We start from the raw sequence: 18,035 nt of genomic DNA on the forward strand, positions 1-18,035 counted from the left end.
CCGACTGTTCTCAGCGAGCTCCAAAACAAATTTACACAATTGCACAAATATTTTAACTGGAGATCTTTTGCCAGATTTGCCAGGTTATGGTTACTTTCTCTAAAAGCGATCCCAATTTGGATCGGGTTGAAAGATAAATTTGGGATTGGGAACACATTAAGCTAAAAGTTTAGGATCGGATTCGGATTTGAGAAAACTTTCTGAAATTGCTAAGAGGTGCGTGTCTTGAGTTGGCATTAAATTGGAAAACTTTGTCAACTGTGTCCCCCATTCACAAGCCTTTCATTGTGGTGGAAGCCTTGAAAGCTTGGGTGGGTCACACCAAGTACAAGTAAATTATCTGTACGGTTGGCTGGATTTGGCCCACTTCGGTATTAAGGCTATTAGCATTGGCCCACGTCGGAAGAAAGTCATGGTAAAACGATCTGCCGTCGACGGAAAAGCACAAAACAGAAAAACATATTATTGTTAATAATGGTTTGAAATTAATTCAAAAGTCTTTAAAAGGTTAACAACAATTAATGTTATAAACTGTCCACTCGTTAAATCTTAAGAGAGGTTTAATATCAGTTGCAGGGCGGCGTTTTTGCCGTAATAAACTTAAATCATTGTGGCATTTTCATGGTGACAAATCATTAGATTATGGATTTTTAGAGGTTTTTTTATAAAAAGGGCTCGAGTATTCATGAACGTCATTCATTACTTGATGTCGAAGACCTAAGGTTTGACTTTCTGTTACATTGGGGCCAATTTGTTACAGGGAATGCAATCCCACAAGCTTTGGAAAAAATAGCTTTGAATCGATCCTTTTTACAGGTAAATGATAAAAAAATAACGTACATTTAATTAGAGTGATCTATGTTTTATCGTATTACTTTAATTCAAAAAGTGGGGCTCAGAGTTGCTATAACCAAGAGCGGGCTGATTTGGTGGGAAGCTCGTTTGCAGTCCCTATTTCTAGAAGTCCGTGGCTTCATCCACCTTCAACTGGATATGCTCATTGAACTTTTCATTATTTTGGAGGACTACACCTAAATCTTTCATAGATGAGACTTGCTCAATATCTTTACCTCCATTATCTACGAGCGGAGTATTCAAAGGAGTTGATTCGAAGGTCGTTGAGCGGAATTTCATTCCGTTCAGTGCCAAATTACTCTCAATAACCCAACAATAAGTTATATGTAGGTCCTTTGCCAGACCACTGGAATCTTATCCATTCCGACCAGAAACTAACTTTGTATCGTTAGCATAAGAAGAGAGACTAGTAATACTAAATTTTTGAAGCAGGGCAATAAATATTATAAAAAGGAGGGACCCTAAGATGGAGACCTGTGGAACACCTGACTTGGTCTCTTGTATTTCACTGAAGGGATCCCTCGACCTTAACAATTTGTTGGATTGAATATGTTCAATCAGTTGGGGAACCGTGCAAAAATGCGCTGGGAATCCATGCTGACTAAGAGGAAGGACATCATGGACCAAAACCTTCCAATATTCAAAGTAAGAGAAATGGGCTTTTAATTATTCATCTCCTCCTTTAAAAATTGGAACAACTTGAGCTAACTTTAGTGAAGATTGATAGTGGGTTGATTTGGAATGCCACTTAAAAATTTGTAGGACAGTTTCAGTTTGACAAAAGGACAGTTTCTAGAGGCAAAGTGAAGGTAATAATCCTGCTCTGATTAACATGTTTGTGTGTAAGCAATATTAATTGCTTGCTTCAGTTCAAGTTCAAGATAATTATCGACCCATCTTTGGAATTCTTCTACGGTTGATGTTTCTATGAATTAGAATGGGTCCTTTCTCACTCAACGAAATTTCAGATTGATTGCCCTTAAGATTTCTTATCAAAACTACCATGATTATTTGAGTGACTGGTCATGTCTGTAACTACTTGTCCGTGCTAGTGGCCTGGTATAAAAGTGTTTACATTACAGGGCACTAGTCCCGAGCTACATTTACTCGGGACCTTCGGCTCCCTCCTGGTTCTGATTGGCCTTTTTCACAAAAGAGTTGAGAGCTCCTTGACTTTTCCATTTCTGTAACTTTGTGACTTCTATTTTGATAACACGATTTTAATCCCGGCCTGAGCTGTCTCTGAACAGGTGTCCTATCCTGTCACCCGTCCCGATTCGGAAAGAAAGTGCCGGTCATGATGACTGGCATTGGCCACCTCAGAATGGTGGCGGTAGTGGTGGATAAACTAGTGCTTGAGATTGGCGTTCACTCGAGATATGACATTTGTTTCGTTGTTCGACCCCCAAGCCATCAATATGGTGCTTTATATCACCCACCGACGAGATGAGTTGGTCATAATCGAAGGTGAGTGGAAAATTGTCCGTTGCCATTGCCTCATTGGTGTTAAGGTGCATTTACATGGCAATTAATTTAGCACTCGTGCAGCCCTTCTTGATCATTCGCCATTACAGAACTTCATTCTCATAAATGAGAAAACCAATGGTTTCATTGCACCCTAATCATGCAAGTACGGAAAGTTGTGTCAAAAGAATTGGTGAGGATGTGGGCCTTACAAATTTCTAATTTTTTATCAAAATGACCTGAACATAACTTGAACTCTAAAGACCATTGTTAATTTCTTATCAATATTATGCCCATGACCAATATGACATTGAAAGTTTGTGTCCTCTCACAACAAATTATTTACTGCTTGAGTTTCCATTGTACGAGTAAAAACAATCATCTTTTGATGTTCTGCAGAGCCTATTAAGACGGTCTTCAAATGCAAGCATCAAATGAAGGTAACCAAGTACGATTGTGGTCGTTGTTACGATTTGGAACAATCATCGTTCGTACAATTCAAAGAACCTTTAAGGGTGCTCTTTGATATCCTTACATCCGCTTGACAATCAACGATTTCTCAGTGCGGTAGGGAAAGAAATTGTAAGCGCTAGTTTCACGAAAGCTGTCTTCGTGACTCTCATTTTACATCATGAATGGTTTATTAGGAAACTTCTGATCAAGAAAGAGCCAATCGCTCTCATTTTGTAATCCATATCAACAACATTATCGATGATAAGATAACGAATGTAAAAGTTATTAATAGGGCCGGCCAAAACTTGCAATTCTACAAATTGTGCACTATTTCTAAATACTTGCATATCCCAGATTTTGCTGCATCTTGTAACACAATGAGGGCTGCAAGGTCACTCAAGATGACTCAGTAGAATGGTTAATATCGCACTGATTTTGTTTTGCATTTCACAAACAATGGCATTTACAGGGGATTCCAAGCTAATGAACTATATCGCTAAAATGTGCAAATTTTGCAATGCCCTCAGTAGTGTATTTGACATTTCAGCAATTTATATCTATGACAATTTTTATGAGTTTCGGTCAATTTTGGAGGGAAAATCGTGAGATTCCCATATGGAAGTACGAAATAGGTTGCAGATACATTACCAATCACCAGTAAGTTTTATTCCAGTCACCCTTCTTGAATAGCTCTGTCTCCCTTATAATTTCATTTATTGGAGATGCACTTTATCAAAGTTTCCAACCTTAAAGGCCACCATTAAAAAGCCTTAAATGTTTGTAAGATTGACACATCAAGCCAAGAAAAAACCACCATCATTTACTCAATTCGCTAATATCGATTATCGACTCTAGAGGGCTCCACTCGAATCTAACTTCGCCGTCTACATTCCAGTAGTTCATGGATCGCCGTTTGAGGCGAATAGCCGGTTTGGGTTTGGAAGGGAAACCGAAGAGAAAACTCGAGGACCCGGGCGCAACATGGTCGCTACTGGTAACTCGTTACTTTGTTAGTAACGCAACCGGTAATGCGTTACTTTCCTGAAAAAGTAACAGTAACGGAAAGAGTTTTTTAGCCCTCCCGTTACGGTTAATTTTTTTTTTTAAACGAAGGAAAAAAATAACGAATAAAGATTTCCTACCCGTTATTCTTAAAATTTAAGTCTCAAATGGGGTGACTTATTTGCTACTGATGGGATCAAATAAATAATCACGGGAGGCTGTGATTAGGATTATCAATTGACATTTTCTGTGACGTATGACATTACTAGTTGCATGATGGAAACCCGTAAGCTAAACGAAACTCAAAATGTAACCCTGAAGTTTCCTCCTGTCAAACCAATGTAATACTTCATTATGTTAACTTTTTTCAAACCATAAGCGTTATTTCCTAAGCGTTAAAACAATTGCAAAAAAACTTTTTTTGCAGTTATAGGCCGTCTTTTTTGTGCAAAAGTAACGGTATTGGTTACGGTAACGCGTTACTTTTTTCGGTAACGGTTCAAGCCATGGTCGCACATTAGTTCAATGTGCCACAACCCTTCCTCTACTTCAAATCCCCTTGACTAAAAATGAGCTATGGTTACATTCATGATATAGCCCTTTAGTAGCTAGTACGTAGAAGACCTTTTTCCATGCCGCTTTGGATGCATCAGAGACTGAATATCCTTGTAAGTCATAAATCGAGCTTCAAGCAAATGGGTTATTAAAGGAGATCACAAACTCAAATTCTACGACGGATTTTCATTTTGAAGAACCGACCCGAACCTTCAGTTAATCACAATCCTAAGAGTCCATCAGTCACATGTCTTTTTGGAATTCCTCTGGTGTTTCGCTTTTTTGGCTAGGTGAGTTGAAATCCAACGCCTACAATGACGACAACAGACCCCACCACCTTGGTCATATCCGTTCTCCTTCCTCATTTCCGTTTTGTTGGTCAATTAGGCGTACTCTCCCAAAATATTTTTTGTCTAATCATGAAGTTCCAAGATCGCCAATACTTCAGATCGGACATCAAATTAGCTCACGTCCCTCCAACATCTCACGCACGCATGTACCACTCCATTACAATGGTAGAATGGAAACAGTATCTGAACGTGACGTTCTTGACCAGATTTGCTGCATCACTCCGCCTACATACGTGGACAGTAAGAACACTACGAATGGGAACTAGTACAATACTGTTTTAGCCTATTACTGGATGATTGGACAGCCTAGGCAATTAAGCGCAATGGCAAAAGCGCTCGAGATCTTGTTCAATCCAAGGAGCATCATCGATGATGGCATGACTGGCTAAGAAAATCGTGTTGAAGGTGAGGGTGATAATGATGGCACCAGAACTAGCATTGCTGGTAGTTGAAAGAGGGTGATGGGAGATGGTTTAGTGGTCTAGAGATGTCAAGCGTTAGTTTTCGCACTGGAAAAAGTGCATTCAGCACGAGCACAAGTAGCAGAAGTGTCCACTTTGATATAAATTATGATAACGGTGGACCGTGGTCGTCAGTTCTTGCGAGTGTACAACCACGGACAGAGGTGTTCGTATCCAGCAGAGGAAGCACATAACCAGCATGGTGCCCAGATACTCTGCTCAGCTTTGGAATACTGAATATTGAGTTAGTTTGGATCCGTGGAACTTGCAGTCTTTGTAATCTTTCTCAACTCAAATTTTTCAACTTAGATACTTTAATAATGCGAAGACTATGGAGAAAGGTAAGCGTTACGGACTTCTCCTCCACACACTTTGACATTTGGTGCTGACTTGGCAAATCGGCGGACAAGGATTAATCAGACATTCAATCTACAACTCAGTGACTTACATATAATACCCTAGACGCCGACAGCTACGTTCTCTCCGGGAAACCAAGTAAGAATGGTTCTTTCGGACCTGGACAAGATAAATCAAACACAAAAGAGCACAAATCACCTCAACTAAATGAAAAGGCACCAAATTACACACCTTTACATATACACTTACAAAGCGTCTCAAATTGCAAGTCGTGTGCATGAATGCAAAAACGGAACCTCTACCACCTCACTGACGAAACCACAATCCCAGCAGAACTACACGAGCTTGGGGACCACGTGGGTGCGTGCTTTTGACCATGCCTGATGTTCCAGGATATTATCACACAGGACGAGCTTTTGCTTGTACTCGAGGACCTCGCCACGGCTTTGCTCCTTATCATCTGGGACGGTGTTTCCATTGCTGGGCAAATCGTGGCCCAAGCTGTCAACCAAGTCCTTTTTTTTCAGGCGCTGGTCTCACCAGCCACGTTCTTTTCCATCATGTTCTTGGTTTTGGCGCAAATTGCTACTTCTCGACCAGATTACGGCCACGGAGGCCATGGAGGCCACGGAGGCCATGGAGGCCACGGAGGCCACGGGGGCCATGGTGGCTACGGCAAGAAGTGTAAGACAATCTATGTGACAGTGTACGATACGATATACGACACGTTCTATGTGGAGAAGTGCAGCACGAGCTACAAGAAAAAGTGCAAAACTGTCTACGAGACCAAGTACTTGACCAAGTACAAAAAAAAGTGCGACGTGACTTACGTGCCCAAATGCCATACCAGCTACAAAACTGTCTACGAGAAGAAATGTGATATTTCATATTCAACCAAGGTAATGGCGAAAAGAGTAAGATATTATCGAGTGATCCTCGCATCTGGGATTCACAGCGAAGGAAATCTTTGAACTACAGCTAAACTGAATTTAGAGCTCCTCATAACGATTGAAAGAGAGAATTGGTGTGCGAAAACAACACTTAGAAGGGAATGTTGCATGCAGCAATTGAGAGTTCCTTATGGAGCAGGGACGTGTATTGTGGACTTCAAGGATAATTCTATTGACCGTCCTCAATTACGGTCTAATTTCAGCTTTCAGCACCAATCAAAGAGCAAGGGCCAATGAAGACAACTCGATGATGGTCCGCACAACGAACGACTTGCTAACAAATGGTGCCAAAAATTTGACTGATCCTGACCTAATCTAATTGACCGGTGTCGCACTGATCTCTTCATGGAAATGCCCGGTATTAATCGATCATTGATGATGTGCTCATCGTTTGTTTGACCAGGCTCGAAAGACCGTGATGTACGCTATAAGACTAGAGGAAATCCCCGAGTTCACCAAAACACTCACGGCCATTAAGAGTTGCCAAATTGATGCAACATGCATCAAACAATGGCCATGCCGAAGGCATTATCAAATGGCCAAAAGGTATAAGAAGTTCATTGAGACCAATAGACCATAAATGCAATCTGACCTTAGGCTAGCGATCCCTTCCCCTTTGGTTGATGCCCCATGGTTCTCAGAAACCATGTCATCCTTGTCCAGTGACAATAAACACATTCATTCAAGGACAAGCTTGGATCTGAATTATGACAAGGTCGCAACAGAGAAGCAATTCGCGAGTCATCAACACTTATTACTAGAACAAGGTCTACCAACCTGGAAGCATCACTTTATCTATGTAATGCGCTTGAATCTGGGAATTCGCACGAGGTCAAATATGACAAAAAATAATTGGCTGAAGTTTTGATACAAAAGCCATCGAGTACCATCGTCCCATGGTTTTAGGCCGAGAGAAGACAATCGGTCTTTTGGTCTGGTGTTTGAAATGGCACAACGGTAGCCCTAAGCGGCTTTATTCGCTGCTAAACCAAACAGTCGTTAATGATAAATAATCGATATTGATTAATTGACACATGCTTTCGTTTGCCCCTCTCGTTACAGTGTAGCACATTCTACGACACTGTTTATGGAACGACGTACGAAAAGAAATGCTCGATTTCGTACGAGGAGAAGTGCCATTATTCTGGATATGGTTATCACAAGAAGCAACATTGTGATCATTATCCTAAGAAACATTGCAGTAGTTATCCCAAGAAGGTAAGTAGGAGCCATTAACTCGATCGATAAAGTACGTTTGTCAAGTATTTCTGGATCATAGCGGGTTATTACCACGATGAGAATTTGTCACGTTTCATGACATTGAATGCAATTTCCTTCCATTTTTCCCGTTGACAGACGGACGTTTCGCCTCTTGAACAAGTGATCAAAAAACTGAACGACCAAAAGGTTGTTGGAAGAAAAATCACATACCCTTGACTTTTATTCGCGAAAATGGTTCAAACTTGATCCAACTGATATGAGATATTTTGATCTGATATAATGATGAGAGATGTAATATTTGACAAGGGTGTCATACTTTATTGAAATGTTTCAGTATGCGAAAAAGGTGCCGAAAAAGAGTTGCCATTCCGTGCCAAAACATCATTGTAAAAGTTTCCCCAAAACCATCCCCAAAAAGCATTGTTCCAAGGTGCCCAAAAAGAAGTGCAATGACTTCCCGTTCCACGTTCCCAAGAAGACGCCCAAGAAGTTATGCAAAAGCTTCCCCAAGAAAAAATGCCACTCAGTGCCCAAGGTCAAAGCCAGACAGGTAGCCAGACACATGTTCCCTTTTAAACTCAACTTTCGCATTATTAGTTTAGCATAATTATTTTTAGTATTTTGTTGGTTGACAAAAACGCTGAAACTAAATGCATCAAGACATATGTCACTGTGGTTACTAGAGAGGGGGGAAATATGCAAGATTTTCCCCAAAATATGCACCGAAATGGCAAAAATATGCATTTCGTTTTGCAGATTTTTCCAGTTTTATTTTCGTTATTTCTTATCAGATCTTAGACACAGTTGATGATAAACATAAATAGTAGTAGTCTCTTCAATATAAGTAAGCCGCAAAAAGGAACGGTTTTGAAGGTCTCAGCTTTTCCATTATTTTCCTCCCGCCAGTGAAAGAAACAATTGCCTTGGGCAGTTTGATTAATCTCAGGCAACTGGGACTATTTTTTTTTTTTGCTTTTTTTAGCACTACCATGGCTTGAATCATGAATTCAGACTCAATCAAACCATAGATACCTTGGCTTACAATTCATTCGCTCAGTCTGCCAACTCAAACTCGTTGGTAGACCAAATATCATCTTGAAGGGTAATAAATGGACGAATTATAACCTTTCATTAACCTGGGGATCACATTCCCTGTAGCGGTTAGAAAAGCCCATGAAAAGCCAAACCAAAAATAATAATAATAATAAGGTAAAAGTATCAATTACTTACACAAAAGCCTGCATTTCGAGCTTAAAGTTGCTAATTCAACTGACCTGACTGTATCTGCCTTCTCTTATCCATGGAGTCCACCAAGACTGGAGAGGAAAGCATTTTGAAGCCTTGCTAGTAGACATTTGAGCAATGCGTTGCCTCCTGAATGGGCAGTTGACTGGGAAGAAAGAGCTGATGAAGCGTTCCCCCTCAGCTGGCATGCATCTGATTAGGAGGTAGCACACCGCTTGAACGTCTTCCATCAAGGTTTTGTAGAGCTTTCTGCTCCAGGCCTCGCAGCCTTCATCTCAGGAGCGCAACTCAACTCAGAACAGTAATCAGTTCCGTCAATATAACGGATTTGAAATACTTGGAGCACAATTTCTGTGCCAAGTTAAAAATATGTTATATTTGCCACACTCTTACATTTTCACTGGCATGGAAAATAATTTTCCAGTTGGAAAAGCTGTTTGCAAACCATTTTGATGCTTTAGAATCTTTGATTTTTTACAACTCATTTTTTGAAAGCTTGTCAACAAATTTTCCTTTATCATGGGGCTTGTACTTTGGTTTAAGTTCCTCCTCTGTACTGAAAATTACGCCCATGACCGCTCAAGAACAGGTGGTGGCATTTTCTTACTTGATTGAATGTACTGTCCCCAAAATCATTCAAAATATGGAAAGAAAATTGCTAGCTCGGGATGTAAGCAAAAATATGCAGTTTAGCCAAGTAATGCACTAAATATGCAAAATATGCGATTGCGGTTTTCCCCATCTCTACTGTAGACTGATTACATTACGTTCATGTCGTTCCCTCGGACATGCTTTTGTTGCTTGCCATCTTTTACCAGAAGTTCAAATTACAGGTTGCCAAGAAAGTGCCTAAGAAAATATGCAAAGGAGGATATGGAGGCCATGGAGGTCATGGAGGCCATGGTGGTCACGGAGGTCATGGTGGAGGCTATGGCCATGCTGATCCTCACGGGCATAGTGGAAGTGGTTATGATCATGCTGATCCGCATGCTCATTCTGACCCTCATGGTCAATCTGACCTGCATGCGCATGCTGACCCACACCCTCCAGCCGAACATGCCCATAGCCCTGGTCACGGTGGTATAGGTGGGATTGGTTCAACCGGAGGAACTAGCACCGGAGTTAGTGCGGTTGGGATTGGAGCTGGAGGTGGGAAATATCTTCATGGCGACCCTCAATCCCTCAGACTCACTGATTCGAGTAACAATCCTCATACGCATGCCTCGTATTCACCGTACACAGATTCCAAGGGTGCTTCACTCAAGGGATCTCCTATCCCACATCTAAGTTCGGATTATCATCCACAAGTTTCAGGTACTCCTCATCATAACATCTACGATGATCATGGTCAAGACGAACATGGAGTAGACGACCATAGCAGTCACTATGAAGGCGAAGATATAGACGATGATCATCATCACCATAGTCACCATCCGATTATCCATGATGGCGAATCTGATGACGAACATGAATATGCCGAGTTGTATGATCCAGGTGATCACGACCTCAGTCATTTAGATAACCATGATGAATACCACGAGGGAGATGAAATTGGAGAAGGGGAAGTGTATACCGGTTACCTGAAACGCATGGGCGTTCAAGCTCGGTCAGGGAAAGGGCCCAAGCTCAAAGGCCACAAGACAAATACTCTGCCACTATCGATGGTTCATAAGAAGGTGTATTGACAATATCTACATTAGATATTTATAGAGGAATAAATCGATCAATAACAAATGCTTACTCCTTGATTTCTCCATCTGATTAACCCTTTCTCACAGTCCTGTTCCATTGTTAACCCAATTTGGTGAAAAAAAATTCTGGTCACATTTTGAATACCGATTGAAAAAATGAAAAAGGGTCAAGTTTACAAGAGTTAGTACAAACGTGCTCGGGGTTTGCTGGTTCGTTATTACGGAGGGGAAACTCGGAGGCGCAACCACTACACTTGGAGTCAGATATTCAATGAGATACGTCCTTTCAGATCGCTCAATCTGCGCAGTTTGTCATCAAAGTTAGAAGGTGTTTGTCAGCAATTAGCTATTGATGGACAACAACCTACCTTTCACGACAAACACAACGATGCATTCAAAAAGGCAAGCGGAAAGGTGGGACAAATTGCCGAAAACTTTTTCTTGTGGTGCCATGATCGAGACCCACCTATTTGTCTTTTCTATATGCGATTATGGCTGCGGAGAATGCTCCGTTCCACCTAAGATGTTGAACTTCTAGCTAGAGAAAGTTGAACACTACCTATCGGGTGTTTAACGCTTTTTTGGGGCCCACTTATATTGCTTTGATTAGTAGGCTGTTTGGCAGAAACGAATCGAACTCCTTTTAATTTTGCCGAGGGACAGTCAGAGCTCGTATCGGGATTTAATGTTGAGTTTGGTATATTAATCTCCATCCAATCCCGTCGGCAAATCATTCCTCTCTTTGAAGCAAAGACGAATGTCAACATCCGAGTCATCGGTATCGTCTGCTTCCACTGATTCAAGTAGGGCTGATTTGAGTTATTACAGAGTCAAACGCCCCTTTTCATGCATGTGTTGTAAATCCTCAGAGTTACATCCCTTTTCTTGGTGTGAAAAGCTTCAAAATCTGACCAATCGAGAACGATTTGATCTATTAAAGGCTAATTGTTGTTAGCCTTGTAATTGTTCTACGTGAAAAAAGAAGATGAAAATGAATGCTTTTTTTGATGAAGATGGCAACAACACGATCATTTCTAAGCCAATCATGGATCAGTTGAACGTCAAATGCAGTGACTGGAGTTGAGGTTGAGGCAGAGGTCATACCACTGAACTATACTAAAGTTGTTCCAATCCGAGGTGATCGTGAACTATTGTGAGTTTTGGAAGTACGGATTTTTTTCAAGAGCGGAAAACGACGTCTCAGCTCATGTGATTAATCGGGTTTGTCCAGATCTATACCCAATGGATTGGGCTAAAGTGTTTGGAAAAGAACCTCACCTGCAGGGAGGGAAACCTGCAGAAGCATCAGTATCGGCAGACTGGGACAGATCATTGCGATCTTTGACAGCTTTGGAGGCAAGTTCGTTTCAGTCCTATTTTTCAGTAAGTCTTTATTGATGTTCAAATTGATTGAGACACATCAGTTCGCATTCCTTCAACTCCTTAAATTGAAACATGAAGAATGTACAGGTTGTTCGGTCAAAAAGTGTCCTCCTTCAGAAAAATTACATACATTAGAAACAGAACATACCACCATTATTGTTTGGCCATAGTTTCATAGAGCACTTAATTATCTGGAGTCGAAACTTTCCACTCCATATGATTTTTTACTTTGTGGCCAATCCTGAAAATATAAGTATAATTGATTGCTTGTAGATATAGCTCTGTTTGGCATACTTAAACTTTGTTTAACACAAAAGTTGACTCATCACCAACACATTAATTTTCGAGTGCTCAGTTTGTTTTTGACGCACAAGAGAAGGGGGAAAATGGCTTATACGCTTTGAGGGCGTAGGGGTAACGAGCTAGAGGTATACGAATAGCACCCTGATGTGATGCGGTATGATAGGAAGAGCGCCGTCATAAGAAGCACCATACTAGAAAAAATATCTTACATTTTCAAGACATAAGGTCAGGCCGATGAATTTTCATTGGGCTTTATGATAATTAGATTCGATGTTAATTTTGGCTCAAAATTGACGTCAACCTTGCCACATGCTTATTGTGTGTGAGCGTTGTTTGGGGCTAGTATCCTTGAGGAGAATACTGCAACTAGCAGGCTCATGCTAAAAAGAGTAGCTTCCATACCACAGTATTCAGTTAGTGATTTGTAAAATGATAACCAACTCTATTAATAATCATACTTGAAAGAGACTTCCATTACAGTCTCTCAAAAGCACACGAGGTTATTGAAGTTCTTATGATTGCAAAGCATTAGAAGCGCGACATAGTCCGGAAGAATAAAAACTACTATGGCGCTATTACATCAATTTTGCGTTTTTTACCTTGCGTTGCTTAAAAAATCAGATTATCACATTAAGCATATCTCAGAAAGTGTTGTGTTTTGATAAACAAGCCCGAAAAGTGATTCATGGCTAATCAAATTCATGTGAGCAAAAACAATGTCACTAAAATTTGGAATTCCTTAATTATTAATAGAGCGTCAGTCGACCAGCCCAAGAAAACACGTCTGAACACCTGTAGCGGGTTGAAACAACTGCTTTATTAGCGGAAAAACTATCTACAACACTGGGAGAAATCTAGCTACACAAGGACCGTATAAAATATAGATGATCAATAAGTAATCGTTTCCGATACTCGGAACACTCCCGGCTAGAAGTTATGCAGCAAGTTGCAAAGACATCTTGCACAAGAATCCAATAACGCCCAGGAGGGTTATTGACATAGCTGCAATACACACATATAGTGTTTTATGATGGATATTGTCATGGCTTGTGTCGATTTCTTCGCTTGGTTCTTTGGTACCGGTGTGGATGTCATCAAGGGATGTGTTCGTGGGTATTTCGGTCGTTGGAGAGGAAAGTCCTTTCAGTGTTACATTGATCATCTTGGTCTCAGCGTGGTAGGGAGATGAAGCGGAGTAGTGTGGGCCTATCAAGAAACAACCGGGTGGTAGTTGGATTAGTGCGGTTCCAACGACACTCAATTTTTCCGGGTCCTCAGGATGACATTGGACAACGATGTTTGCCTTCTGAGGATGGATGAGTAGGAACACTTGATCCAGAACTTCTTGAATAGTTGGCCTCTCGTACACTCTCATCTCGCAATGCTTCTTGGCAGCCGATGCATTTCCAATGAACAACGCTGACTCGCAAAAGTCTTCATAGTTTTGATAACTCGGCGAAGGCTTGCAAACATAATGTTCATTGAAAAGACTGCAGTCCCCTAAATCTTCCTCACCAACTAGGTGAAAATGAATTTCCCCTGGAGATGTCGCAATGAAATCCTTAATTTTGGGCAAAACTATTGTCGAACTTGACATTTCCAATGGTCCAGGCACGAGTTTGAAAAGAGTCATTTCTGACGATTTCTTTACCAATGGGACCTGAACTGTGATGGAAAGGATTCCGTCTTGGACGTTCCAGGTAGTTGGAAACTGGAGGAGAGTTTGAAATGGCACTTCATCAAAAGAAGTCAAGTTACTCGGAGTTGAGCATTAACCAAATGCTGGGTGTGCATTAACCGAAAATCGAAGAGTCACGATTCAGCTCTCGACGAGAGAAGTCATCGAAATACTCTCAGACAGAGAGGTCATGGAGAAAACCTCTAAGAGGAAATCTATCAATACACCTTCAGAAAAAGCAACCAACATTGAAGTACAAACATCTCGATTGGTTTTGAAGGCCAATGATTGTCATCGATTGAAATCGGGACCCAGTAAGCCGTGCATAGTCAAGAGGACCTGGGGAAGTGCATCGCGATACATCAGTCATCAAGTACAGACAGATTGAAAAGTCTCCAGAACTGAATCCACGAGCAAGTTCTGAGTTATTTCTCCGTCATTCCGACTTAGAACCTTCAATCCCGTCGAACCGACGTCATCGTCGAGGATCCCCGTTGGACACAAATATCACCTTCATCAAAACTGTAGGATTAGATCATTTGCTGTTTATCATTGCGTATTTATTTACCTCTTCCAAGTCCCATCACTTACCCCCGATTCATTAGCGGAGCAAGACAGCTGAGTGGTAGATTGTTATTTCATGTACAAAGAGTTCAATAAAGTACATAGAACTTTAGGAAAGGTTCGTCTTTAGATTGGTAAGATTGGCAACAATCAGGTACTAGACTTTAGAGTAGAGATCAGCGTCAAGTGATACATGCCTTGGTGACATAGAGAGTGACCCCAAATTGTATGTTGGTATGGTTGCCTTGAGGTAAGCCCAACGAGGAGTACGCAACTAAAGTCGAGTTGTGCTCTTGAGGAGTAGAGGTAAATGTCCGCCAATTTTTCTCTTATGTCTCTATCGTCAATTATTGGAGTGTTTGCCCTATTAGGGTATGAACCCGACGCCTTAAGGTTGGTCTAAGAAATTCAGCCCATTTACCAGGTGCTCTCTTAAAACTCTGAGAGCTATCAAGGTTTTTTCACCTAGTCATTGGGTCAAAATTATCTGTGTAATTTCCGTCATGTGTGCGAATCAAATGTCTACTCATGACTCGCTGATACAAAATGAAGGCAAGAAAATATCAGAAGCAAACAACAGGCAATTTCGCTCGAACACCCTGTTTCAGTTCAACCGTGTCATTTTTGTCCCACTCATTTATTAAGAATTGTTATTAGTGTTAATTCAAGACGCATCATTTGTCACAGAAAAAGTGTGTTTTACTTGGGCCACAAACTAGACAAAGGGAGTAATAACATCAGAAATATTGTATTTTTTGAACCATCCTCTTATCCAAGATAATCAAATTGATAAGAGCAAAAAAATCTAACTAACGGAATCAACCTGGGCCAAATTAGAAGACGTAATCAGAGTTATTTTGCAATGAGTGAAAATTCCGAAAAGAGGTTCATTTTATTGTGAAATATCTTGATTATTATTATTTTTAAATATTAAACTGCTTTCTTAAATTTGTTCAACATTAACGATTTTGGTTGGTCAAATAATTCTAAAATTGGACATTTTCTGTCAAAGTTGTGCACCAAAGAACATTAATATTGCATCTTCGCGTAATTGTTGCATTTTAATATTCAGATGAGACACTTGTATTTCCATACTTTTGGCGTAGGAGATTCAGCTCCACCTACAGCGCTGCAATTTTTGTTCAAATCCTGATCTTCACTCATTGTTAAACTTTGAAAAAGCTTGTGCACCAACTCTGTTTCTTGTCTTAGAACTGCATTTATCCAAATCTTGGCTATGTTTATTCAACAAGATGGTTGCAAAGCAAATGGACATGCAAGACAGGAAACCACGCCCTTTCTAACTTTAAACTAGTTCATGGTTAGAACTGTATCATTCAAAGTAAATGGTCACGTGCGAATTTGTTCAATACTCCTTGAGATAAAATTTCCATTATTGGCTAATAAATCCTCAAAAAATAATGAAAGGGTCTAAATGGTACATAGTGTTTGCTATTAAAACCGGTGGGGGGAGGGCATATTTTAATAAGGCGAGATATTGGCTTTAGTCTAGCTTACAACAACAAATTCAAGATCTAGTGATTCAATATGATGTGTGCTATGGATCGATATAAAGGTACAAACAAGATATCCATTTAATAATTGATTTTTCTCATTTTCTGACATCAAACGCATCTTTAAAAGCTAAAAAAATACTTACTTAACAATTTTTAAAGTAACTTGCTTGTGGAAGAAAACCATAAACGTACAAGATGTATCATTCTTAAATTTCAGCAATTGGGCAATTAATGTTTAATTTTCAGTATTTGCTCTTTTTTAAGAGGAAATCCATAATGACTCATGATTTCAAACAACAATTTTGTTACAACAAAAAGAGTTAACAATATTGAATAGATGAAGCTATTTAACGAGAATATAACATTTAGCTTTTCCAGTTTTTGAATGCTTCGCACCTGTTGTATTATGACAGAGGGAGGCTTTGCTCTTTGCGTGCTGTCTTAGGTGAGATAGAGCTGAGAACCTGTCTTTCAAATACCTTTTTGGGTCATGCTAGAGGCATATGCCAAAGGTTTTGCTTTTGGAACCATCAGTGAGCAATTTTTGAAGCAAAAAATTGCGTTTCGAGTAGAATTTCTTTTAGACTTGTAGTTTTAAAGTTTCATATTTTCGTCAACTTTTGTCCTCTTTTGTGCACCCTCATTTTTGGACACTTTTGGATAGGGATGGACAAAAAGTGTCCAAAAATGAAATACCCTCCCTGTTTACAACCCTTCAGAACGAGTCGGTGCCGTTGATTTGACAAGTTTATTTGCAATTTTTTGTGCAAAATCAGATGATATTCTATGCCAATTTACTGTCAATAAATACCACATTTATATGCAAGTTTTGGCCGGCCCTAGTCATGATGTAGGTTTTCAAAGGCCTTGAAAAAGCCGAGATATACGAATTCGACTAATTTATGACTCTCTAGTCTCTCAATACTTGCTCTACATGCTCAATCAGTTGGGTCATTTGTTTAAATTTGCTCGGAACCCATGCTGACAAGGACCTGTTTTTGTTTATGTAACATCGCAAAATCTTGAAAGTCTTTAGCCTCCTCTAAGACAGTTACCCACATTTTTGACGCCATACCGGGTGGCCGGTAATGTCACATGGCTCATTTATATGGTCTGTCATTTTAATGACTGATGTTTGTCATAGATTTTATTTGGTTGCAAAGCTCCGGAACATTCTAATCTTTCGTTTGCGCTATGGGGACAAAAATTTTCTTTAGGTGGGCCACATTTTGCTTCAAAATTGATAGTGTGCCGTTGACAATACGATCATCGATAGGTAGATAGACTAATCCGTTGCTTTGGCTAGTACTAGGGAAGCGCTCTAGCCCCGCCCCGATGAAATACGTCCCGTCCGGACCGAAACGTTTCCGTGGACTCCGCAGCTTCCGCGGGAAGGGAATTAATACTCCTTTTTCGACCCGGAGATCGGGCACGATTAGCACGATTTCGGTCGGACCAGCCTCGGGTCAGCTGCGGCTGTTTGGGCCCAAATGNGGCCCCGTTTGCTTTGTCTTTGCTGCTTCTTAGGAGGATGTTGCGGTTCGCGCTCCAAGAAAACCCGGGTCGGGGGATGGGCCTGGGCCTGGTGGTTGGTCACGGATGTCCAAAGGCTATCCTTGGAGGTAAGACCGACTCATAGCCAGGTTGATTGAAGTTATGAGCCTAAAGTCTTCATCATATTTTCAGGTCATGACTCTGAATCCTGTGTGCGAAAGCGTCGAGACGGCTCAGGGTGTGCCTTTGACCGTGACTGGTGTCGCCCAAGTGAAAATCATGAAGAACGACGAGCTTCTCCAAACGGCCTCGGAACAGTTCTTAGGCAAGAAGGAGCACGAAATCAAAAGTACCGTGCTTCAAACCCTCGAGGGTCATCTCAGAGCCATTTTAGGTAAGTTCAGCAGAGTGGATGATTGAACGGTGAGCACCCAGGCGCCACACTGGAAGAATAAAAAAAAGTCTTTATTGCGAGATTCTGCTTCTCATTGG

The 18,035-nt window shown here is 40.7% G+C and overlaps 2 protein-coding genes across 2 annotated transcripts in view; both read left to right on the plus strand.

Moving 5' to 3' along the window:
- Positions 1-5,551: 5,551 nt before the first annotated feature.
- LOC131886709 (uncharacterized) lies at positions 5,552-10,653 on the plus strand. Its single transcript, XM_059235109.1, has 4 exons — positions 5,552-6,411; positions 7,489-7,665; positions 8,003-8,218; positions 9,747-10,653. Exons 1-4 carry the CDS (start codon positions 5,881-5,883, stop codon positions 10,596-10,598), a joined length of 1,776 nt encoding a protein of 591 aa, XP_059091092.1. The 5' UTR covers positions 5,552-5,880; the 3' UTR covers positions 10,599-10,653.
- A 6,896-nt stretch (positions 10,654-17,549) lies between these two features.
- The window catches only part of LOC131887322 (flotillin-2-like), a 4,312-nt gene continuing 3,826 nt past the window's right edge, over positions 17,550-18,035 (plus strand). Inside the window, exons 1-2 of the mRNA XM_059235902.1 lie at positions 17,550-17,671; positions 17,736-17,937. Coding sequence (XP_059091885.1) covers positions 17,739-17,937 — 199 coding nt within the window. The 5' untranslated portion in view covers positions 17,550-17,671; positions 17,736-17,738. The remainder of the gene's footprint in view (positions 17,672-17,735; positions 17,938-18,035) is intronic.

The sequence above is a fragment of the Tigriopus californicus genome, chromosome 9 (assembly GCF_007210705.1).
Source record: "Tigriopus californicus strain San Diego chromosome 9, Tcal_SD_v2.1, whole genome shotgun sequence".
Taxonomy (NCBI): Eukaryota; Metazoa; Arthropoda; class Copepoda; order Harpacticoida; family Harpacticidae; genus Tigriopus; species Tigriopus californicus.

Bases quoted from the DNA above. Each gene is read 5' to 3' on its own strand.
- LOC131886709 (XM_059235109.1), top strand. From the start codon at position 5,881: ATGTTCCAGGATATTATCACACAGGACGAGCTTTTGCTTGTACTCGAG. The intron at 7,666-8,002 runs GTAAGTAGGAGC...GAAATGTTTCAG, and splicing joins GCAGTAGTTATCCCAAGAAG to TATGCGAAAAAGGTGCCGAA. The intron at 8,219-9,746 runs GTAGCCAGACAC...TTCAAATTACAG, and splicing joins CCAAGGTCAAAGCCAGACAG to GTTGCCAAGAAAGTGCCTAA.